The sequence below is a fragment of the Camelus ferus genome, chromosome 21 (assembly GCF_009834535.1).
Source record: "Camelus ferus isolate YT-003-E chromosome 21, BCGSAC_Cfer_1.0, whole genome shotgun sequence".
Lineage (NCBI taxonomy): Eukaryota > Metazoa > Chordata > Mammalia > Artiodactyla > Camelidae > Camelus > Camelus ferus.
The window spans coordinates 22366850-22390066 of NC_045716.1; the positions used below are offsets into that span (position 1 = coordinate 22366850).

Consider the following 23217-nt stretch of genomic DNA (forward strand, 5'->3'; position numbering starts at 1 on the left):
CCAGTGATGCTCAAAGCATCAGCCAGGTGAATTGGAGGAAGAACCTGGTCACAATAGCGTTTACTGTTGACCTGGGAAAGCACAGTGCAGTTAAAAGCCTATTTCTTTTTCTCTTGCAGATATTGATCTACTTAGCTTTGTGCCAGGCTGTTTGCTGGCGATTAATTCCGAGTCAGCACCAAGTCTTGCGTTTAACGACACTTTCCCGAATACGCAGGGGCCTCCTGTTCAAACCCATAAAGATGCTGTGGCTGCTTCGCTCAGCTACCGAGGCTGTGCTGTAATTTTAGTACCTAATATTTGGGCTAAAGTTAAGTGCAGGACCCAGACTCCCTGTTCTGTCATATTGCTAAGTGACGGCCGTGATGATTAAAAAGTCTAATGTCCTTTCCAGTTCCTTCATCCTGGAAAACAGGAAACAGTTCTGTTTGTGTAGAGATGATATCTACTCAGAGCTTTCTTCAGACCACATGAAACCCTTATGTTCTTTTTGGACCTGGCTCTTGTCTTGACTTGGCCATTAGCTAGCTGTGGGATTCTGTCTCTGAAGCCGTTGTTTCCTCATATTTTCAGTGCAGGTTTGGGCCAGATGATGACAGCTAGTGTCTTTCTGGTACATTGTAATTTAGAGAACTCTTAAATCCACATTGACTCAGTTTGCCATTTATAACTTTATGGTCTGGGTCTGGGTCTCAGTTTCCTCATCTGTAAAATGGGGCTAATATTAGCACCTGCCTGGTAGGGTGGCTGTGACGATTACATGAGTGTACATGTAGGCAAACTGGCACCCGGTAAATGTGCGCTGTCAGCCCCAGCACCGTCAGCAGCATGGTCATGGCCTCCTTTGGGCCTCATAGCAACCCTTTAGGTAAGGATTTATTTTTCCTGTCTTATAGATAATGAAGCATTTCCTCCCAAACTGGCAGAACAGGGATTCACCTGCAAGCTTTCCAATTTCACTTGTTTGCTGCACATCAAGACAGAGGCAATTGTCAAAGGTTCATCAGCATTGACATTCTGTGGTTTTCTCAGTATTCCGAAGAGGAGACTGGTGTAACTGGGGCTCTGCCAGTCATCCTAAAAGTAGGCTTCTCCCTCCTGCTCTTCTGTGAGGCTTTCCTTAGAGGCTAAGTGCCTAGGAAAACTGAAGAAACCATGTGCCAAGTGGCCCTCTCGCTCCACTCCGCAGAGAGAAAGCCTTCCCTTCTGTGCTGCCCCTTTGGCCGGGAGGCTGATGTCCACACCAGCCCCTGGACAGAACCCCCGTGACCACCCCTTCCTCCGCCTCCCCCCTCCTACCTGGTCCCCCACCATTTCCAGCTGCTACTCACCACCACCTGCTTCCTTTCAGGCAAGAAAGTTCCAGAGGTGGGCAATTAAGTCATTTAAAGCCATTTTCACAGTAGATTTTTACTGAAGAAAAAAGCAATATTTATGTGGCTTAGCTAGTTCTGAGAAGACCTAGCTGTTCTTTTAAAACATCGCTTCAGCGCCAATGAAAAATACAATCCAGCCTTAGTAATAAATTTTTAAAACATACACACACAAGTTATCAGGCTGCAAAACAATGTTTCTGAGGCCTTCCCACACGTCTCAGTATTTTAACAACGTCCCATCTGTTGATGTCAGTCTGAAGAAGCAGGTCTGTCCTCTCCAATTTTATTAAAATCCTTTCTGGCTAGTAACCTGATTTCTACTAGGCTGGCCTGCTTCACTTCCAGGCCCTGGGCCTGTGGGCCTGTGCCAATTTGCATGGCTGACAGAAATGGGAACGGTTCATCAAAAATCTGTCTAGCTTGTGCTTAATAAGAAATGTTTCCTCTTGCTCTTGTTACTAATTGCTGAAGATGTCTGTGTTTGGATTAAAACTTTGTCCCTTGCCATCTGGATGCCATTGATATGTCTCAGCTCTGTCGTGAGCTGGGTGAGATCAGTGGTTTCCATGTCAACAGATGACAGCGTCATATGTTGAAATGTGTGATTGCCGTGCAGAGAAGAAGCCAGCCTTGGGAGAGAGGCAGCTCTGGTTTCACACCGACATGTCTGCACTGATTTTCAGACACTGCTTTGAAATTATTTCAGTTTTGTGCCCATTACATTTACATGTCAAACTGCAGTGTAAAGGTTCTTGGCCATTTGGGAGAGGAAACAAGGGGCTGGTTGTTACCTATAGTTTCATTCGGCGGGAAAGACCTTTCCTCAAAGAGGGCTTTTAAAATCTCCAGCTGACAGGAAATCTGTTTACTCTCTGAATCCAAGAAATGTACCATGAGCAGTAAATAGAAATCTCAGGTAGAGTGTAGAACTCTGCATCCAAGGGCAGCAGTGGTACATATTTATCTTTTCAAAGGGTGCCCCAGGCCTCCAGGTTTCGGTAATGCAGCCTGCCTAAATATAGCATGAGTGGCCGCAGTGGAGAGGCTGTCCTGAAATGATCAAGGAAGAAACGAGAAACACCCCTCAACTTCAGGCTCCGGTCTACTGTGTCCAACATAGGATTAACAAGAGATGCATTTTATTCATCCTTTCTAAGTGTTCCTGATTTGATTCAGGGAAAAGAATCATCTCCTTATAAGGTAGACTCTATCAGCAAACACAAAAAACATGCTGTGCGAACCTGGGAATGTTCACCTGACAGCAACCTGCCTTATTTACTTTCCCTCAGATCAAGAATGCTGCAGCCAACGTCCTTCGGGAAACGTGGCTAATCTATAAACACACGAAGCTGCTAAAGAAGATTGACCACGCCAAAGTCAGGAAACACCAGAGGAAGTTCCTCCAAGCTATTCACCAGTGAGTATGCCAGGGTAGCTCAGCCACCAGAGGACCAAACTGGAAGTGATGGGTTCCCCAGAACTCCATCAATATCTTCCCATATCCTTAAGAGGAGCAGAAGAAATCCATTCTGTGGCACTCAGCAGGCACTGGGCAGGGGGGTGGCCTGGACCCAGGGCAGTCTGTTTCTTCATTTACTGCACCTGCCGCTGCCAAGCATTGGGCAGACAGCTATGGAAAGTAAAAATTAGGTAAGAGCCTCTAAGGGCTCTCACATTCTGCACACACACACACACACACACACACACACTACAACTTGAAGCAGAACAAATTGTGGTCAGTGCTTTCTATAAGCTAAGTCTTTAAAAAGTAAAGTGGATTTTTAAAAGTAGAGGATGAAAACATTTATTCTGACCTGGAGGTTTCGGGAACCTGGAAGGCTGAGAGTAGGGCATTTGAGATGGAACAGCCTAGGTAAAGGTGTGGAAGCCGGGAAATGATCTGGGAGTGGTGAGGGAACGGAAGTGACCGAGGGCAAGCAGGCGTGGGGACAAGAGTGTGCCTGCCGAGCCTTTGATTCTGGTTAGTTGTCACCCACGCTCAATGTCCCTGGTTGTACTAAGTTCCAAAATCAGGCGAACTGGTGTGGAGGTGCAATCTGCTCGTGGGGCTGAACCTAGCAGGCACTGAGGCGTACGGCTGTTACGACTCTTTCCCACAGACTGAGGAGCGTCAAGATGGAGCAGAGGAAGCTGAGCGACCAAGCCAACACCCTCGTGGACCTTTCCAAGGTGAGTGGCAAAACCCGAAGACCTCGTAAAGGGTTCACAGATGCTGCCGTTTCGATTTCTCAGAGGTGGCCGGGAAGAGCAGGCCACTGCCCACTTGGACGTTGCAGGACCAGGAAAGCAAAGACCACTTCCTCCTTCATTAAAAAATAATCTAAGTTCACGTTCTTGACACATGCAATCTACTGGTGTGGGTTGTTGACTTTTAAAGCCTGGCATTTGTTTCTTAAATTCAGTCGCTCAGGTTTGTCTTGCCTGCGAATGAATTAGCTGATCGGCTAAATCTTTTTGCGTGTTGCCCAACGAGCTGTACACGAAGGGCTGCGAAGGATAAGCTTGAGTTTGCACACTGATGAGCCCCAGTGGTGACAATAGCGATGCTGCTGCCTAGGTCACACCGAGGAAGGTCCTTCCGGTTTGCCGTTATAATTGGAAGTTCATTTTTCTGCATCCTCCAGTCCTTACAACTCAGCTTTCCCGGCCCCAAATGGGTGGTGGGGGTGGTAGGTGCATTTCTTTATTTCTCATGAAGATGCCAAAAAAGAGAACCCTCCTTTGAGGGCCTCACTGTCATTCTGCATTTTGGAACCAAACTGCCTTAAATACTGTAAAGCAATTCACCCCTCCTGCAAATCTCCGGAGCAAAAGAACCAAAGCCTGCGCTGTTGGCTGAGCTGTGTGGAGGCACCGCTGAAGAGGGGGCCTCCCCTCCTCAGCCCCTCTTCCCTAGCGCCTCTTGATAGAAATCATCTATCAAGTGCGCAGCCCAGGGCCAGGCTGGCAGAACATTCCAGCAGATGTCAGTTAGCATCGTGGAACCCGCTCCCTGGGTAAGCAAGAGAAACTCCCTCAGGCAAATTAAGCCCCCTTTGAGAAGAGGGTACAATCAGAGAAATTGCCAGTTGTTGGGTGACACGCATGTGCCTTGTTCAATTCAGGGATCAAGCCAGAGAAAGGCCCCCCCAGGCCGGGGAGGGCTTCAATCAGGGAGTACGTGGCTAGGAAGGGCGGGGAGAAGCCCACAGGTCTGTGTGCCTTTGGAGGGGGCGCTGAGGCAGAGTGCAGGGCTCCTGGGAGCCTGGGGGAGGGGGGTGTGTGAATGGAGAGCCCAAGTGCAGGAGGGAACCCCCTGGGTCTTGGGTACGTTGGTTAACACTCTTGGTATTAGAAACAGGTTTAAAGATGGAGGCGTTTGCTATAAGGATACCAGGAGTCTCATTCCAGGCAGAACCTTAAGGCAGGCACGTGGTCAGCCTTAGGAAGGAACCAACCAGAACTGGACCTCACCCCAGGAAGTATTCGCTCACCCTCTCTTTTCTCTCCTGTTTGAGTACCTGCTTCAGCTCTTTCTCTCCCTCCTCTCCTGACAACTTCCTATGCCTCCTGTCTCCATGGCAGACCAGGGCAGGCCCCTACCCAGAGAGGACATGCTCGAGTCTAGCCACAGGCAAAGACAAATCGGCCTCCTATTGGTCTTAGTTCTAATCCTCAGAAGGGATGAGATGACTGGTCAGTTTGGGTCACTTGTGCACCCTTGGACCAATCAGCTGTGGCCAGGAGGAGGGTCATGTAGGGAAAGCTGGGGACCCGAGCCGGGAGATGCAGGAATGCCCCAACAAGCCCTAAGATATTCCTTTTACAAGTTGCCATGTTTCCTGCCTCCCCTCTCACCTGGCAGGACTCGCTGTGGCTGTGCTCTCCTGGAAATAGCAGGTAAACTGGACTTTCAAGCCTGGATTTCTTCAGTGCCAGCTTTGCCTCTCACAGAGATGGGGCTCCATGCAGCGCAGGCTGGGCAAGGGGAGAAAGTCCATGAATTGGAAAGAGGCTCATGTGAATTGGGTGGGGAACTAAACCATCATAGCCTGGGAGCGAGTTACCTGGAGAGAAAGGGAGTGGAGGAGAGGGTCACAGGAAGGCTCCTGCAGGGCTGCAGGGGGATGGGGGTGGGACCTGCCAGGAGGGCGAGCTCTCACATCCATCTAGTCTTAGTCTATCTTCCTGGGAGGCACAGCCAAGGTCCTGGCAGCAGCCTGGCATCATTCACGTTGGTCCACACTCCCCCTGACATCCCGTCTCCAGGCAACAGAATGGGGGAGACATAATAATGCCATGTTCGCTCCTTTTTTGTTCTGTGTTTTGTCCTCCCAGCTCACCACCTTCCAGCCCTGCCCTTTGGTCCTCTCTAGATGAAGAGAAAGGCGTGTGGCCTCCACATACCACTGGCTCTATTGAAGAGCTCTCTCATAGGGTGGCAGAGCTGGGGGCTCGGATGCTTTATGTGCTAGCTTCAGTTTCTCCCATTGAAATGTAAAAATAATGCTTCACATCTGAGGTGCAACTGATCAAATGAGATGATCGCCATGAAAATGCTTTGTGAACTCTAACGGTTTTGCACGTGGTAGTTCTGATTAGGAATAGACATGAGGAAACCAAGATCTAAAGGAGCAAAGAGACCCTCCCAAGGTGGGGTTGTTGGCCAGCCACAGCACAGAAGCCAAGACCCAGGGGCCCGGACTTAGTTCAGGGTGCCCTGCGATCAAATAGTTTTGTGGTCTGTACATTCCAGGAAGAGTGTGCGCCTTGAGGAGCTTCTGTGAATGTTAATTAATGAAGGAAGCACTTCCACGTCTAGAGTCATCCTCGCCTCCCTGGCATCCACAATAAAATCCTGATCTTGCAACGGCAGAGCTGCCCAGTCCACCTCCGTGATGGCTCCTTTTGGGGCTTCAGCCAATATTCTCTGGGGCATGTCACTAGCTGGGGAAGTATCACTACATTTTTCAATCTCCCTTTCCCCATCTCCTCTCTGGCTTCTCGCGTTTTGCCACCTCCCTTCACTTTTTTTCTCTTTCACCTCTTTTCCCACTCCCTTCGCCCCTGCAGGCACCAGTGGTTTCTGCATCTTCCTGGAGTAACTTGAAATTTCAGCTGAAATAGGATCAGGGTGTCACTAGCAGATGACCAGAGCCACAGGGCCTAGAGGTGGAGAGTGGGGTGGGGGGCAGTACAGAGCAACCACCAGCCGGATTCCCTGCCGTTGCAGCCACAGAAACACCCAAGGGCTCGAAGTGTCCTATGAATCTTGCTCCCAAGTCTGATGTCATTTGTTAATTTGCAGGAAGAAATGTGGCTGTCACATAGACAAGGATTCTACAGACTAACCCTGGAAGCCAAATTATAATCAGAAAGTTGCCTGATAAGAGTAGAGTCAGGGGCAGGTGATGGGGATAGCTCAGTGGTAGAGAGCATACTTAGCATGTACAAGGTCCAGGGTTCAATCCCCAGTACCTCCACCGAGAGTAGCGTCAGAACCATGGGACTCAACTATATTGAGGGCATCGCAGCCTGCTGGATGGTACTGGTTGGGACAAAAATGATTTCGTTCCAATTAAATGAATTGAATTTGAGGGATATTTAGACATAGGGTGGGCAGGATTTGGTACTGGCGAGCTGTGAGGGCTGGGGGACCAGATGACGCCCAGGTTTCTAGTTGGGACAGCTTGAATGAATGGCAGTGCCTGGAGACAGGGCGCGCTCCCAAGCGCAGATCCGGGAAGGAAAGTGGTGCACTTGGCATGAGCTCCCTTTGTTTAGTGTTGCTCTGACCTGGTTTTATGATTTAACTCTCAGAAGACAAGTTTATTTTATTACTTTAAAGTTTTATCGTATTTGCAGTTCCCTGGAGGTACCCCATGTTTGCTCCCCTGCTCTCACGACCTCCTTCCGCGTTCATTCACAAAAGCTTACTGAGCACCTGCTCTCCAGAGGCAGGCCCTGGGCTGGGCCCCCTGGGGAGTCTTCTGTCCTTTCCTCAAGCCACTCAGCTCTTGGTGGTAAACACTGAGAAACCTTCTAGGTACGTGGAAATAATATGTGGTGCCAAAGGTCTTTCCCCATCAGTTAAACTCCTACCTTGGGCAAAGGATGGCAGGGATGGTGGTTTTCCCCTGTGTCAGCACTTTATTCATTCATTAGTTCTATCGACATCTTTTAGTGCCAATCACGTGTGACAGGCCCCCTTACTAGGCATGTTTATGTACCTTTGTCCATCCAGAAATGTTAGCTGAGCATCTCCTATGTGCCAGATACTGTTTCAACACATCAGTGAAACAACAGCAAAAGGTATCTGCCCTGCAGTAGACGACAGACAACAATAAGCCAAAGAAATAGCAAATTAGCTACTGTATTAGAACACGGCATGAAGAAAAGAAAAAGGTTGAGCAGGGTTAGTGGGATCAGGAATGGAGCTGTGGACAAGGAGCAGTGTTATCAAGGGCATGGGGGCAGCTTCATTGAGAAGGTGATTTTTAAGGGGAGGCTTAGTGGAGGCGAGGCTGTCAGCCATGGGATGGGTAGGGGGCGAGCACTGGGGACAGGGCGGGCCCATGGGACACTGGGAGACAGCACAGAGCACAGGAGGTTTCCTGGGGGGCACGTCAGGGAGTGAGGGAACCAGAATGTGGCAGAGGAAGAGTCTGAAGTGTGATACAATCAACAAAGGCCTCTGCTGAGTCACAGGTGCTCTGAAGGTAGACTGGCCCGTAGGGATGTCCCAGACGGAGACAGCGTCCCTCCCCTTTGACCAGGCAGTGTAGGGGCAGTAACCTCAGCGAGGTAGCTCCCTTTCACTGGAGCCCGTGCCTGAGTGAGTTATGTCGTACATCATACATTCTGGCTACTGTGTTGAAAATGGGTTGGGGGTCGCGGGATAGTTTCATGACTATGTATAGTTAATTAACTCCTATTTTATAAGGAAACCAAGGTTCAGAGAGGTGAAGGAGCCTGAGGGAAGGCACGTTATTAGTGTGAGCTGAAGACACATGCTTGACCCCTGACCTACCAATTATAAGTCTACTGCGCTGTCCACTCCCCACCACAGTGCCACCTCCTTAATCAGTGGGTTCCACTGACGTCGGACCCGAGAGGTTGGGCGTCGTAAGAACATGAAGACACTTTAGACACTCGCTCTACTTAAGAAGAAAGTGCTGCTGCTTTTCCATTCTACATAATTTCTAATATATTTTTATAAGTAATGTGCATTATTTTTGTAATAAGAAAACAATAGCAAACACACACACACACGAAAACGCTGTGTCGTTCAAGCCTCCATGTCTCCAAGAAAGTAAACCGCTTCTCCGTCCTTGGCCAGATCAGACACAGCCGGTGTGGAAGTTGGTGCCGTTGTAATTTGGGGTTGGTTGGTTTGTTTTATTGAAGCATAGTCAGTTTACAATGCTGTGTGAATTTCTGGCGTACAGCATCATATTTCAGTTATATTCATACATATACTCCTTTTCATATTCTTTTTCATTATTTGTTACTACAAGATATTCAATATAGTTCCCTGTGCTGTTCAGTAGAAACTTGTTTATCTATTTTATACATAGTAGTTAGCATCTGCAAATCTTGAACTCCCAATTTATCCCTTCCCACCCCCTTCGCCACCTGGTAACCATAAGTTTGTTTTCTGTGTCTGAGTCTGTTTCTGTTTTGTAGATCAGTTCATTTGTGTCATTTTTTAAGATTCCACTTGTAAGGAATATCATATGGTATTTTTCTTTCTCTGTCTGACTTACTTCACTTAGGATGACAACCTCCAGGTCCATCCATGTTGCTGGTCCAGTTGTGATTTGGAGAATGTTTCTTTTTACCCATGGCGGATTCTTCTGTGATGATCTGTCATCTCCTGTCTCTCATCTCTCTGTCTCTCCAAACAGATGCAAAACGTCATGTATGACTTAATCACAGAACTCAATGATCGGAGCGAAGATCTGGAGAAACAGATTGGCAGCCTGGAGTCGAAGCTGGAGCATCTCACCGCCAGCTTCAATTCCCTGCCCCTGCTCATCGCGGACACTCTGCGCCAGCAGCAGCAGCAGCTCCTGTCTGCCCTCATGGAGGCCCGGGGCGTCAGCGTGGCGGTGGGCACCACCCACACCCCACTCTCCGACAGCCCGATCGGGGTCAGCTCCACCTCCTTCCCGACCCCGTACACAAGTTCAAGCAGTTGCTAAATAAAACTCCCCACTCCAGAAGCATTACCCATAGGTCTTAAGATGCAGATCAACTCTCTCCTGGTCACTTGGCCATCAAGGAACATTCAGACCAGGGAACATAAAGAAGAAAGACCGAGCTAATTAACTAACTCATGTTCATTCAGCGTGCTTGGTTTGATATGCCTTGAAACCAGAAATCTAATCTCTGTTTAGGTGCCTCTACTTGGGAGCAGGAAGAGGAGATGACAGGAAGCGACGCCTCTGGCAGGGCCCTTGCTGCAGAGTTGGTGGAGAACAGAAATCCACGTTCAATCTCAGGTCTTCACGTTGGGGGGGTGGGGGGTCAGATGCACTGAAGTAGCGACAGTGAAGCCAACCCAGAGGAGGGTCCCTCGGAGGGAGGGTGTAGAATCCGGCTTGGGGGGATGGGTCCTCACCACAGGGTCCTGCAGCCCACGTCTCTTCTTTCCTTTCGTCTAAGGAGGCCCCTGGATGACAAAAGTAAAAGAGAGCTGCCCACATCTTGCCAAAACAGACATTCTTTCCTCCCATCCTTACACAGTTGTAAAACTCAATTTAGACCGAAAGAAAAATAGACAAATAAGAAGCCAGACTTTCCATCCAATATTAATACCCATATAAACCCTTGTGTTTGCAAGCGTGTGCGCACACACACACACAACACACACACATCCCATATTCAACCCAGGTCTTTTCTTGTTTGCAATTGACCCTAATAAAGAGGGACCTGGTACCTTACCCTGCTCGCAGTAGGCACCCTCTAAATGTTCATTAAGTTGGTCTGAATCTGGATGTGGGTGCCCTCAGTTCAGGTAGCTTGCCAGTGGTGGCCACATTCGCAGAGTCACTAAAGATGACCCTTCAAACATGTCCCTTCAAACGCAAAACAGGGTACCTCGTCCTGGATACGCACCATGCTTGCTCTGAGATGAATGACAAGACCAAATTGTTGGCATTCTGGAGAGATAAGCAGCTTTCTAAAAATAACAGCTTCTGCAGAGTTTTCATCTTATGTCCAAACAAGCTGGGTTCCAGTGGAGCGTGTGATCGGGTGGATGTACGCGAGGGAAGGGGAACAGCATCTGTGCACGTGCGTGCACACCTGTACGAACAGGTGCGACCCCATGACACCTGCGCGAATAGTGTTGTCTGAGGGTTTGCTCATTTGTGATATTTACCCAGCGACAGGTTTCCAGCCCCAGATGTTAGGGGTGCAAAGAGGTCAAGTGCTTCACCTGAGAGCTGGGAGGAGACATGATGGTGAGTGACCCAGGTGGTCCCTTCTACCTGCCCTAAAACCACTTCAAAGTGAAGGGTTATGAGGATAAAGGGAGCCCTTAAGGAGCCTTGTGGGTAAGGTAAGGTGACACGGATGCGTCAGTAGCCTGTTCCTACTGTGCCACGTTAATCTTGGTGCACAAACGACTCTAATTACATCTCAAATTCCAAGAGACTTCAGAAACCTCCAGATCTGGTGTAGCGAGTGACAGGCACGGAGAGGACAGGGGATGGGGATGCAAAATGTTCTCCTCGCTCCATCATCTAACCATGCGGAACGTTTGTGATGCCAAACCCCCCCGCTATCCATCACTTTTCTCATTCTGAGGTCTCTGACTTCTGCTCGTGTGGAGTTAAATGATGCTGTAGGGAGCATTTCATCTGTTTACGGTAAAACGGAAGGCGGTCGTTTGCGGATGGTTGTCCTGTCGGGTTTCACTTTGCACAGGATGTCGCCGCCTTTCCAAAGGTGGCATCTAGCTGTGGAGACGTCTCTTCTGCAGCCCTGGACCTGGTCTTCTAAGGACAAGGGGACCAGACAGCAGAAGGTAGACGACTCTAGAAAGGTCACTCTTTCCAGATGTGGTTTCTTGCTAAACTTCTTCTTTTATCTATTTTTATAGCTGTTGATATTCCCTTAATGGCCTCATTTTTATCTTGATAACTCCTTTGAGGACTTTCCTTGGTTGTTTTGCATACCACAGATGCCACACTTGCTGCTGGCTTTTTTATTTGTTTGTTTCTTCTTTTGACTATTGATTATCTGAAAGATCCCTCTCCTTTTTTATGTCCAAGAAGGGTGCTCGTGTTTTCAGTGACAGCTGAACATATAAGCAGACGAAATAACCGTGCAGTTTCTCTGTGGCCTTAGTTCATTTCACAGTGTGAAGAGCACTGACAGGTCAGCCTGAGCTTGCCAGTCCTGATCCTTTAAACGACAGCCATCAAGTCTTAATTCCTAGTCACCCTTCCCATTCTGCTTTAACCCTGCGATGTGTGTGTGTGTGTGGTTGTGTGTGTGTGTGCACGTGCACGCATATAAGGGTTTCATCTGAATTTCAAACAAATGCCATGAGAGATTCCACTGCCACTCCTCCTGCCCAAAAGTGTGCACAGACTGTCACTGACCCATTGTCGTCTGTGGGTGATTCTGCTTTAAGCCACTGCTCATGCTGTATCCTTAGGTAAATCCTGATGCCTGGCACTAGCAAAGGGAGTGACTGGACTTACATCCAGTAGCAGTAGCCACGGGCATCCTGGACACACATGGGCATTTGTAGCATGACTGGACCTATTGGTAGTGCAATAGCTACGTATGGTTTTTATCTTTGGCAAAAGAATACTTACTCTTCCAAAAAAAAAAAAAAAAAGCAAGTGAATCTGCATGTTGATCCTACAATGGTAAATGGGAGGCTGCATCTCTGTACTAGTATTTCAGCTTTCTGTGGGGAGGTTATGCATCCTCCTGCAAGTACAATCAACCCTTGATGACTTAGGTATCGATTATCCAGGGTGTAGCTCACCCAGGTTTCCTTCCCACAGCCTGTCTTTTGGCTAATTCCACTGCACCTCAGCATTGCCGTCAGATGGGCAAAGGGGGCAGGTGGATTCTCACGCCATGCCTTCTTGTACCTTATTTTCAAGTTTGGTGGTGGAGAAGGTTTAATCATCTTCTCAAGAATTGGCTATATGGACAAACTATTAATTATGGTAACCTCACTCCAATACTGAACTGATGGAGTTCTGCCCACTTCTGGAAGGCTGACCCAGCGGCAAAGCTCCTACTGTCACCCTTCTGATAACTCAATAACAGGTAAAAGTACTCTAATATTCCCTAAACTATCTAGACACTTGAATTAAAAATACAGAGCCACCCCCTCATCGCTTAAGCCATATTATAGCGCCATGTACTGTAAAGTCAGGGATGTACTGTGACACATTAAGACCACTAATCTCAGTGGAATTTCAGGACATAGCATCAGTTGGCAAATTATATCAGACTAGGGGCCCCCTCCTCCTTAGATTGAAGTCCAAATAAAAAGCTGCATCTTTGGATCAAAGGCCACATATGCGTGATTGTCATCAATAAATTGCCATAAAGTGTCTATGAACTGCTCTCACCATTCTCGTAACGTAACTTCATGACACCACATCTCTGGAAACGCTTAATACAATCCAAAACAACAGGCAGGGTGAGGCCCGGAGTCACCACTGACTTCTGACCTCAGCAGGTCCCAGCAGTGTAACAGCGGTCTCGTCGGGGACGAGACGTGGAAGATGTCCATGCAGGCTCTGAAGTGCTGAGTGCGTGCGAGCTGTCGTTATTCATTAAAGGTCAAGAAGGAATGGCATTGAAAAAAAATAATGATTTTAATGTATTTGAAGATTTCCCCCTTAGATTTTTAATAATTTCCTGGTGAAAAAATAATGACGGAGAAGAAGAAAAGTAGAGACAAAGAATCAGAATAAATAAGACTCTAACACTGAATCCACATGTTTGGCCAATGAATATAACCACCTCATACCTCAATTTCTCTATACTTCAAATGAAAGTAAGAGTTAATGTTCGTAAGTACAGAGTATTCAGTAGATTTAAAAATGGAGTCACTCTTGTTGTCAGCAGCAGCCCAGACCAGCTCTGTCTAGTCCACACTTTAATGTTGCCTCTGAATGTAGTCAAATGTTACCAAAAAGTAATTATTACCTATCAACCAGTTAGTGACATTAGCAGGGAGAAACATGGGCTTAGCACATATTCCCAGGACCTCTCTCCTCCTTCAGGGTGTACCTCAACATTACAGTGCACCCCAGATTAAGAATCAGTGTTTCATTCAGAACAAATGGTGTTACTAACCATCACAGTACCACAACTGAGACACTATGAAGTCATTGCACTACCAGTAGGTTACTGCTCTTTTAAAGATTCTGCTTTTAAATCCTAAAATACGTCCCCGGTCCTACACGGTCCTTCTACTTCCCTGGGTATTGCTTAGAAGCAGATGAAGGCTCTGTCAGTGGTCATTTCGCTGTCCCTATTGACTCTGTGGCATTAGGTTTCAGTACCTTAGACAGCTATCTGGTGGTTTCCTGTTAGGCGGGAACAGCCCCTTCCCCTCCCTACCCTGCAGTCAGTTGGCTTAATGACACCCTGGACAGTATCCCTTCCTTGTCTGCCACGGCCAAAGTAAACATTGTGGGAATGGGATCATTGATACCACTACGAAAGGAGTGCTACAGGGATAGCAATATTAACTGCCTGCTTCTGGTAGTAGAATAGAAATGAGTGCTCTTCGTTCCGAAAGCTTGTGCCAGGCTGCATGACTAGAAATTAACACTAAACTCCTGTCAGACACGTAATATGTAGATTTTTACTAAAATAGACCGAAGCTTATTAAGAAGTACTCAGTGCAATGGTATATAAATATATACAGATAGAGAAAAAAATAACTGTGATCTCTTTTTCTTACACCATTACTGGAAACGCCCAAACATGAACTGGAGTTCCCTCTGAACAAAACCATTATCAAATCTTCAACATATGACCTCCAAACCTAGGTGCCAAGTGCCCTGCCACAGTTGTTTACACACCTGAGAAATGAGTTCTGGAAGCTGTACTCTTGGGCCTGGACTGTGTGTTGAAACAAACAAAAGAGACGTTGTGACCAACCAAGCTGATGGAGGAAAAGCACAAAATCCAAAACCAACCTGTAGTTTGGATCCCAAAGAGATGCTGAATTTATAGCCAAAAAGAAAAAAACATATATATATATATATATATATATATATATATTTAGAGAGAGAGACAAATCAAGTATCAGTCTGATCGGAACAGCCAACATCCAAGTCCACAGAAGAAGGACAGTGAATGAACAACATTCTCTAACTGTGTCATGTTGTCTCAGTTTTTGAATCTCAACCAGGACTGATCCACCTTCATCAGACACACTTTTTAATGGCGCAACAACTCAGTTTTGGCCCCAGACTCTCCATTCCACAATGACCAGAAGAGAACAACAAAAGAGAGCAACAGGATGTTAACGGAGGAAACATTTTCATGGTGAACTCAGAAACTGATGTGTTTATATTCAGAATCAGATGAGCTTCAATATGAATTTGCATCTTGCCTCTGTACTGCTTGCTATTTTTTAACGATAGGAGAAAGCATAACAGTTTATTTTAAATATGAAATATATTGCTATATTATAAAATATATTGTAACTTTCAATTAACATTTTGTATCCAACTAGTCTTTAGCAGGTCCAGTGTCAACCTGCTCTCCCAACGACTGTTTCTGAGTACAAATCACTGTTAGTGATTGCCTGACACCCAGACCAAGGGTCCCTAGCCGTTAGAACTGCCATATTCTAATTCTCTGAGACCTGACTATTAGCGACAAAACAACATTATTCCCAGCTTAGAAGAATAATCCTACCCTAAATTCTATCAAGCCATTTCCAAAGAGATTTTAAAAGCCATCACTCCTCTAGCAGCTGTGCAAAGCCAGTTTAATAAAAGTGCAGGCTCTTTCTATATAAATGCCAAGACCCTATTACATAAATGATGTCAGTCTCAAACTCAGCCAACCAGTTTTTCCTTTGGCAATGTCAGAACTGGGCATAAGGAAGAGTCCTGTTCTCCTGTGACACAACAGACTCGTCCTTCTAGGCATTGGAAGTTTCTCTGTGTCCGAGCATAGCCGGGACTGGAATTCCATTTACATGGGGCCCAGTGAGAGCCCAGTTTGTAGATGCGCTTTTCCGAGTCGGCGCTGCCCTACAGGGAGCAAGGTTTCCACATGCTTATCCACAACTCGGAGCACAGCTCCTAAGGGAAGGAGGGGAGGAGGCAGGACACGCAGGACCCAGCAAAGAGCTGGGCTTCCTTTTCTGCGAGTTTACTCTAGCTGGGAGGAAAGAGCGAGTTTCAATCAAGATGTTTTCCTTTATTGGCAAACTTGTGGAAAATTCTCTCCTTGGGCAATGATGATATTCATGCCTCCTCTGAGACATGTAGAATTTTTCACTTCCCTCCTTTGACTGACCAAGGGACTATTTCTAGATGAAAACAGGATGTGTTTGGTTACAGAACAAAGGTTTTCCAAGGATCAGTGGGTCTCCTCCCAAAACGGACCCTCACTTGTTATCACTTTGGTGTAATATTGTACAGGTGCAAACCAAGTAGCATCAGGGTAGAGTCAACTGAGTGTGCGCATCTCTTCCCTCTGCAGTCTCTGAAAGGTCACACAGATACACCGCTAGTGCAAAACAGCAGGTTTTCTCCTGGGGAAACAGCTGGAATCCTCACAAACTTCCATTTATCTGAGCTTACATATAGATGAGGCTGGGGCTTCAATGATATTATTCACGCCATTCAAAAGAGAAATTTCTCAATGCCCAGCTTCAGTCTTGCATAGCTGGGACTTAAGTTGAACACACATTTTATTTTTATTGAGCTAAATTCTCTCGGTCTCCGTTCTGCCCCTTAGTTACATGTTAGCCTGAGCTCCATTAAAGCCATCAGAACTCCAGGGCATCTGTTTTTAGCAAGTTACTCACTCACTGGGTAATGGAAATTAGTTTATTCTCAATTTTATAACTGACTGATGAATGTACTGGTGGTAATTGATTTGTCTCTCAATACTTTTCCACTACTAAATAGAACTGTGTCTTTTGTCTTTTCCTTCTAGCCTTTCCCAGGCCAAGGCTTTTACACTTGTAGAGAGTGTTCTGATTTTTCTACTCAAAGTTGTTCTTCAATCTAGAATCAAGGAACTCAATACAAATTCCTGACTTGGGGAAAGCAGATCTCTTGACAGTAATTCAGGTGTAAGCTATATGCTAACCCTTGCCGGTCAAAGTGTGGTACGTGGACCGGCGACATAGGCATCACCTGGGAACTTGTTAGAACTCAGGCCCCATGCCAGCCCTGCTTAATCAAATTGGGTGTCTTAACAAGATCCCCAAGTGATCTGCATATATATATACACAAATGCTGAGAAGTGCTGGCCTCACCACATGCCAATGGTAACCAACATCATTAATGATCAAAAATTAAACCATTTCTTCCCTGACCCTCACTTACAGAAGTATTTGATGAAGTAGAGGTCCCGTGCAATCATAAGAATTAAAAACAAATGCATCTTCAAATTCCTCTTGAGGTCATAGAGCTTGGGTGGTGTACAAAAGAAGCAGTCTTTTTCTAGTCTCATTTTTAAAAGCACTCACTTCATAGCCTTGAGCCACCTCAAAGCACCTTTTTAAGTTTTTCATTTTAGTGTATGCTAGCAGGGCCATCAGAATAGCAGGTGGCTTCTCAGGGCAGGTCCCCCAGAAGGCCATCCAGGTCACAGCCCAGGGTAGTGCAGAAATGGCTGCACCTCTGTTCCTTCCTTGAGAAACTCGGCAGTCCAGCAGTGGGAATTCTCCTCCCCAGAGGAAACTAGCAAAAGAAGTTAGTTTAACCATCTAGCAACATTCCTAATCTATTTTTAAACCAAGTCTCTTGTTCATTACACCAACCAGACCCTCCAAGGTAAACAAGGAAATATGTGAATTGTGATGTTGGCGCCATAAATCGATATGTACCCAGAAACAGTTACGTTCTGAATTAATGGCTTTAACCTGTTCATTGTAAAAAGTGCCTTGGACTTCAATCTAAAGAGGTCAGTATAAATATATATGTGTGTGTGTGTGTGTGTGACATACGTAGGCATATTTATACGTACATAGGTGCACACACATATACCTGCACATTCATATATAATATATACATATATATAAACGCTTCATAATATATCATATTGCTATTCGCAGCTCCATTTCTTTTGTCTGGTCCTATGTTTATTTGTTTAGTGAGAACTTTACATAGAGAGGTTCTATTCAGGACATCGATGTATTTTTTTGTTTGTTTTTTACTTTTTATTAAAAAGGTAAAGGATATTAAAAAAAAAAAAAAAGTCAAGTGCCTAAAGGTTTTTTTGTTTTTCTTTTTTAATGGAGGTGCTGGGGATTGAACCCAGGACCTTGTGCATGCTAAGCATGTGCTCTGCCACTGAGCTATACCCTCCCCCCCAGTACCTGAAGGTTTTGAATGAAATTGTGGTAAACTTTCTCAGGTTACCAAAGAGGAAATTAAATTTTCCTTTGGGAAACATTTTTCTGTTTCAGCCACTTTGTTTTCCCTCTGCAGGAGTGCAGAAGAGTGGTTAAAGTGATTTTGTAATTTCCTTGTAATCCATTTTAATAGCAAACATTTTGTTCGGCCTAGTGCCCAGTGCTCATCACACAGCAGCCTCAGAAGGGCCTGGTCCTCATGTCCTATGCAGGGTTTTGTTGGCATCAGGCCGACTAACTTGCAGGGGACAGGGCTTAGATTGGTTGAACTATTGCTTCCTTTCAGTAACACACACAGAAAGACAAGTGGGAAGTTCTCTCCCTGGGCCAGGTGGGAACCTGTCTTAGAAGGCTGGCTGAGGGGCCCCAGTGAACTTTCTAGAGCCCCTGTGCCCGGCCTTTCTACAGTAACACAATGGCCTGTACCAATCAGTCTCGCTACCTTAGCCTAAGCTCTTCTCTTTCTACCGTGTGATAGCTTGTGAAGCACCAGCCTTTCTGGTTAGAAGCCCCCAGAGCTGCCAGGGGGAGTCACCAGGTTTCCATGGCTCTACTCATGAGCTCCAAGGAGCATTTTACTTTTTCAAATCAACTACATCTTCTCTCCTGCTCCCTATCCAAGTGGCAACACCCTCATGACAGCCAGAGCCAGGCCAGAGAGGTCATGCCCTTCACGGGGTCAATCAGAAGGGACATTGCAAAATATCAGAGGGGACCAGAAAGACAACAGGTCTCTCCAGCTGTCCCCACAGCTGCAGCCACATGTGTGGAACCATCACTAAGAAGGCTTGGCAGCCAGGGGATGGGAAATCAAGGTCCCCAAATGGAAACCCCCATACCCTTACTTTCCTCCTTCTGAATTTTTCTGTAACTCTAGACAAAGAAAAAAAAAAAAAGAAAGAAAGAAAGAAAGAAAAAGAAGAAGAAGAAGAAAATGCCTTTTAGGTGCTTTCAAAACTGGTATCTACTATTTGGGACTTTTTCTAAGTTAAAAAATATTTTCTAAAATATATCTAGCTATATTTCTGCTGCTGTTCATTCCTTAAAGCTCTCTTCCAAAAATTCCTTATGAAGTACTACATTTACCAACTCAGTGATTACTAAATAATAATACTTTTTACTTATAAACAATAATAACTTTCATCTAAGGACCTCAAATGTCAATAAGTTAGTTGTCGCCCTATGAGCTGGATGACAAATATTATGCCCATTATTCAAGTAGGAAAATGAAGCTAAAGAAAACCGAGCAGTAAATGACTTACCTAAGTCAGGACATAAAACTGAAAATACGATCTAGGACTTTTCAGCACCTTTTGGGAGGGAACACACACCTGGGGGCTCAGATTCTACGGCCAGCCATCTCTGGATGAGCAAGACCAAGAGCGCGTGTTGAGTCCACATGCTGAGTCCCAGGCGTGGAATGTGAGTGGTGGAGTGGACTGCAGGTTTGGAGGTCTGGGTGGAAGGCTGCGTCTCTTTCTTTGTGCAAAGTGCAGGAGTTGTGCCACCGAGGTTGAGCTGAGTCTTTGGCCTTCTCTACTTCCTCTTGCACTGACGCTGGAGAGAGAAAGGGCATTTTAAAGATGGTCTGGCAAATGTTGATACAAATATGATGGCATTAAATGAAAACAAGAAGGGAACTGACTCAAACAAAAACCAAAAATACAAGTGGCTGATTTCCTTTAATTTTGTCTTCTTCCTTCCCTAGTCTACAGTTGTGAAAATAGGAGTTTTTTTTCAGGAGGAAATCTTAATTTAGATTGGAAACAGAACCCCCTGGGAAAAGTTGCCTCTTGAAGCAAGGCCAAGATGGTGTTGATGTCAGTGCCAACCTGCAGGCACATAAACAGGTTTAGTGCCTAACCTGGTTTTAACAACCTAGAAAGAAAGTGAGACCCATGCCCAAGGTGAGCAGCTGTTCACCAGTGAGAAGGTATAGACACACTGATGTGTGATAAAGCCTGCTTGCCGCCGTGTTCAAATAAAGACTCAGGCCGTTGAGCATGGTGGTCACTCCATTTATCTGAGCAGAGGTTCACAATCTTGGCTTCACACTAGAATCATCTCAGAAGCTTTTGAAAACATCCAAGCCAGTGCCCCTAAGCCCCAGAGATTCTGATGGCAGCATCTGGGGTGATGCCCGGGCATTTCCCTGAAGCCCCTCAAGGGGTTCCTGGGGGCACTCAGAGTTGAGGGCTGATCCAGAGCTTTCTGAAGTGAGACCCCCCCCCCAGTGCCCAGCCTGGCCGGTGCCCCCCAGGGGATCTCTACCCTCCCCTGAGTTGGCAAGGAGATGCTGGGGAGGAGGGGAAGGGAGGATAGATTTGTGTAAAGACAGGGATTTGCTTGAAGCTCCACTCCTTTCATCTGCCCTCGTTTCTTTTTAGTTCTGGCCCCATGAACCTGTGCTCATTTGCATTCGGCTCTACACGAATATTCGGCCAATGCCAACAATGCAGCCAGGTTATTATTCACTCGGTATTTGTCTGCCTTGCGGCTGCAGCCTTCTGTTTCTCCTGGCACCCAGTCTGTCTGGGGCTTAATGTCTTTCTTTGGCCTCAGCTCTGGGTGAAGATTCAGGGAGGGCCATCTCAACAATTTTCATTAGGCGAAAGGTTAAGGTTAAAAATAACATGTTGTCCTTGCTAGCAGGTGTCTCATTAAACCTAACACAAAAACAGGGTAGCCTGCCATGTGACACCCATGGATTTTTTTGTCCTAACTATATTTCACTGTTAAATAAGGTGTTGTCTTCTATCTAAAAGGAAACTTGACCCATTATTACATTATACATAGCTGTGAAAGCGGGGGGAAAGGGACATTAGAACCCACAGGTGGACCCGCTTCTCAGAAGTGGACATGCTGCTAAATTCAGGGCCCTCTGAATAAGACTGCCCCCTGCAGGTCAGATGGAGATACAGCAACGTGAGGAAATAGGAAACTCCTTGGGCATCCTGGAAACTCATTTGTCTGTCACGTCCCTTAATTTACACAGAGGAAATGGAGGGACAAGAGAAGTGATTGGCCCAAAATCAGAGAGTTTCTGCCTAATTGGGCAGAAATTGGACTGGAACATTGCCACCGCATGTTGAGAATGCCTTCTGTGCGGGTGTGGAAAGCTGAGGCCTGCCCAGAGCCTCGCCATGTTCTTCCTAGATTCATCCTCATAGTCAGTTATCAATTTTGCCAACATTAGATAAAAATAAAAGGCCCTGCTTCCCCCCACACATGTTCACGCACACACATACGCACCCCACATCATCAATCTCTCACTGAAAACAAAGATATGCATATTGTCACTGGCTAAATGAATTCATCGTGTACTTTATATTCCAGTAGCATTGATCATTTTCAATGTTATCTGCTTTTAGTTTAAAGAATTTAGAGCTAATACTTGCAAATCTACAAGAACCCCCACTGGTTAGGAAACATTAAATTAGATTATTAAAATGATGCAATTTTATATCCAGCATTACAGTGGATTATGCTAATGGTGGTCAAGGTTATTAATATTTACTTCAGTCACTACTACGAATAGTACATGAACAGTAGCCAAAATTAGCTTAATCTTTTTTTTTTTTTTGTAGCATGAATTTGAAATTTACACTTCATTTTTTTCCCAAGGACAAGTCACACTTAATAGCATCTCTTAAAATGCAATTTTGTCCCCTAGAAAAGCGAAGGTGGAAAACACAAATGCAATATGTTACCGTTCCCTACAGGTGATCTCCTCTTTACTTAGGTAAAGTTTTCTTCCAAATCTGTTCTACCTCCTACTTTCCAACACTGGGGTATCGCTTAAAAGCCATCAAGTATTTCTCAAGAAAGAATACATAGAGCAGTGGGGCACCCACACCCCAGTCACTCATCAAGGGAAATGTCAGGTCTTCTGTAAGCTCCTATACACGGTGATTCAATTGCCCTTTCTTCGAACACCCTCCTCACCTCCCACCTCTTGGAATGAGAAGGTAGAAATATAGCTCTGCCTGAAAAATCAGAATTTAGGAATCCTAACAGATTTATACTTCAGATTTCCTAGAGAATTTTCTGTAAGGATGACAATGCAGTATTTACTTGACTCAGAAATTAGGAACCTTGGATCCTGTTTGGCTTCGGTTCAAATGAGAAAATAATCATCTATTATTGTCTGAAGGTCAACAAGAGGACCTGGCATCCTCAGTTCTCATGGAGAACGTGGTGAAAGAAGGCTACAGAGGACATTATTCATTACCTCTGTGACATCTGTTCCCCCAGTTTTCCAGCCCGTTGTACATGGATTTTAATTTGGTGAACTCACCCTTCCCCCATCTCCACTGTGCATTTGGGTGGGATTAATCCTACTTCCAGACCCATGGTGGACCAAAGCAGGCTAAGACAATTAGAGTAACTCATCACCCTCACTGAGGAATGGGCACATGGCTCGCATTAAGCCCACATGAGCAAATGAGTCTCAGAGCCAGGGCTTAAGCAGGAGCTACCAGAAAAGATAGGCTTCCCCGGGAAGGTATGGTGTACAGATTTTGTCAGGAAGTGATGCTCCATTTTGTTTCATGAGGTGCAAGGGTGGAGTTGCCAGGGGGCAACATGTGGACCATGAGGATAAAGCCCAGGCCACCAAATGCAGAGAGGAGAGGAAGAGAGAAATGGGGGCCGTGGTACATCCGTGGAGCCTCTGAATCTTCTAATTACCTGAGCCAGTAACTTTGCTTTATGGTGAAGCCATTTGGAGTTGAGTTTTCAGTCACATTCAACATAAAGAGTCCTGGTGGAGAAGAACCAATCTTCTGTACACATGTCTGATTTCCCAGAGGAGTACCCAGAGTGAGAATGAAAGGAAATGCCTGCTCAGTAGTTCTGACATTTAAAAAGTTTAAAACACAAAAACTAAACAGGATAACAAGAAGATTGGAAATGTCAAGATTGACTCTAGAGTGTACCTTGACCACCAAAGTAGAAAGGTGATGGAGGAAGGAGATTCTGTCAAATGACTCAACCAGGTTTTCACAGGAAGACGAGACTAAAGCAGGCAATGACGATCAGGCAGGTGGGGATGAGGAGTGCAGTACAAATGGTCTGGATATTGTTTGGAAGGAAGGTAAACATTGATAACCTCAGAGTAAATCATTAAAATTATAATCAATTGTATATTTGAAATAGTCTATAACTTTCAAATTAGTTGAGGTTGAAAGACTCGACAAAGTCAATTCAAAAGGAGGAAAAATACAGAAAAGGTGGAACAGACTG

At 45.8% G+C, this 23217-nt stretch overlaps 1 protein-coding gene across 5 annotated transcripts in view; it reads left to right on the top strand.

Annotated features, from left to right (window-relative positions):
• The window catches only part of KCNN3 (potassium calcium-activated channel subfamily N member 3), a 150687-nt gene extending 135597 nt beyond the window's left edge, over positions 1–15090 (top strand). For 4 of the 5 annotated variants that reach the window (XM_006177228.2, XM_014552866.2, XM_014552865.2 and 1 more), the window contains exons 6-8: positions 2666–2793; positions 3497–3566; positions 9284–15090. In XM_006177228.2, coding sequence (XP_006177290.1) covers positions 2666–2793; positions 3497–3566; positions 9284–9580 — 495 coding nt within the window. In that variant the 3' untranslated portion in view covers positions 9581–15090. The remainder of the gene's footprint in view (positions 1–2665; positions 2794–3496; positions 3567–9283) is intronic. The other variant, XM_032464153.1, reaches the window with a different exon arrangement.
• The last annotated feature ends 8127 nt before the right edge of the window (positions 15091–23217 follow it).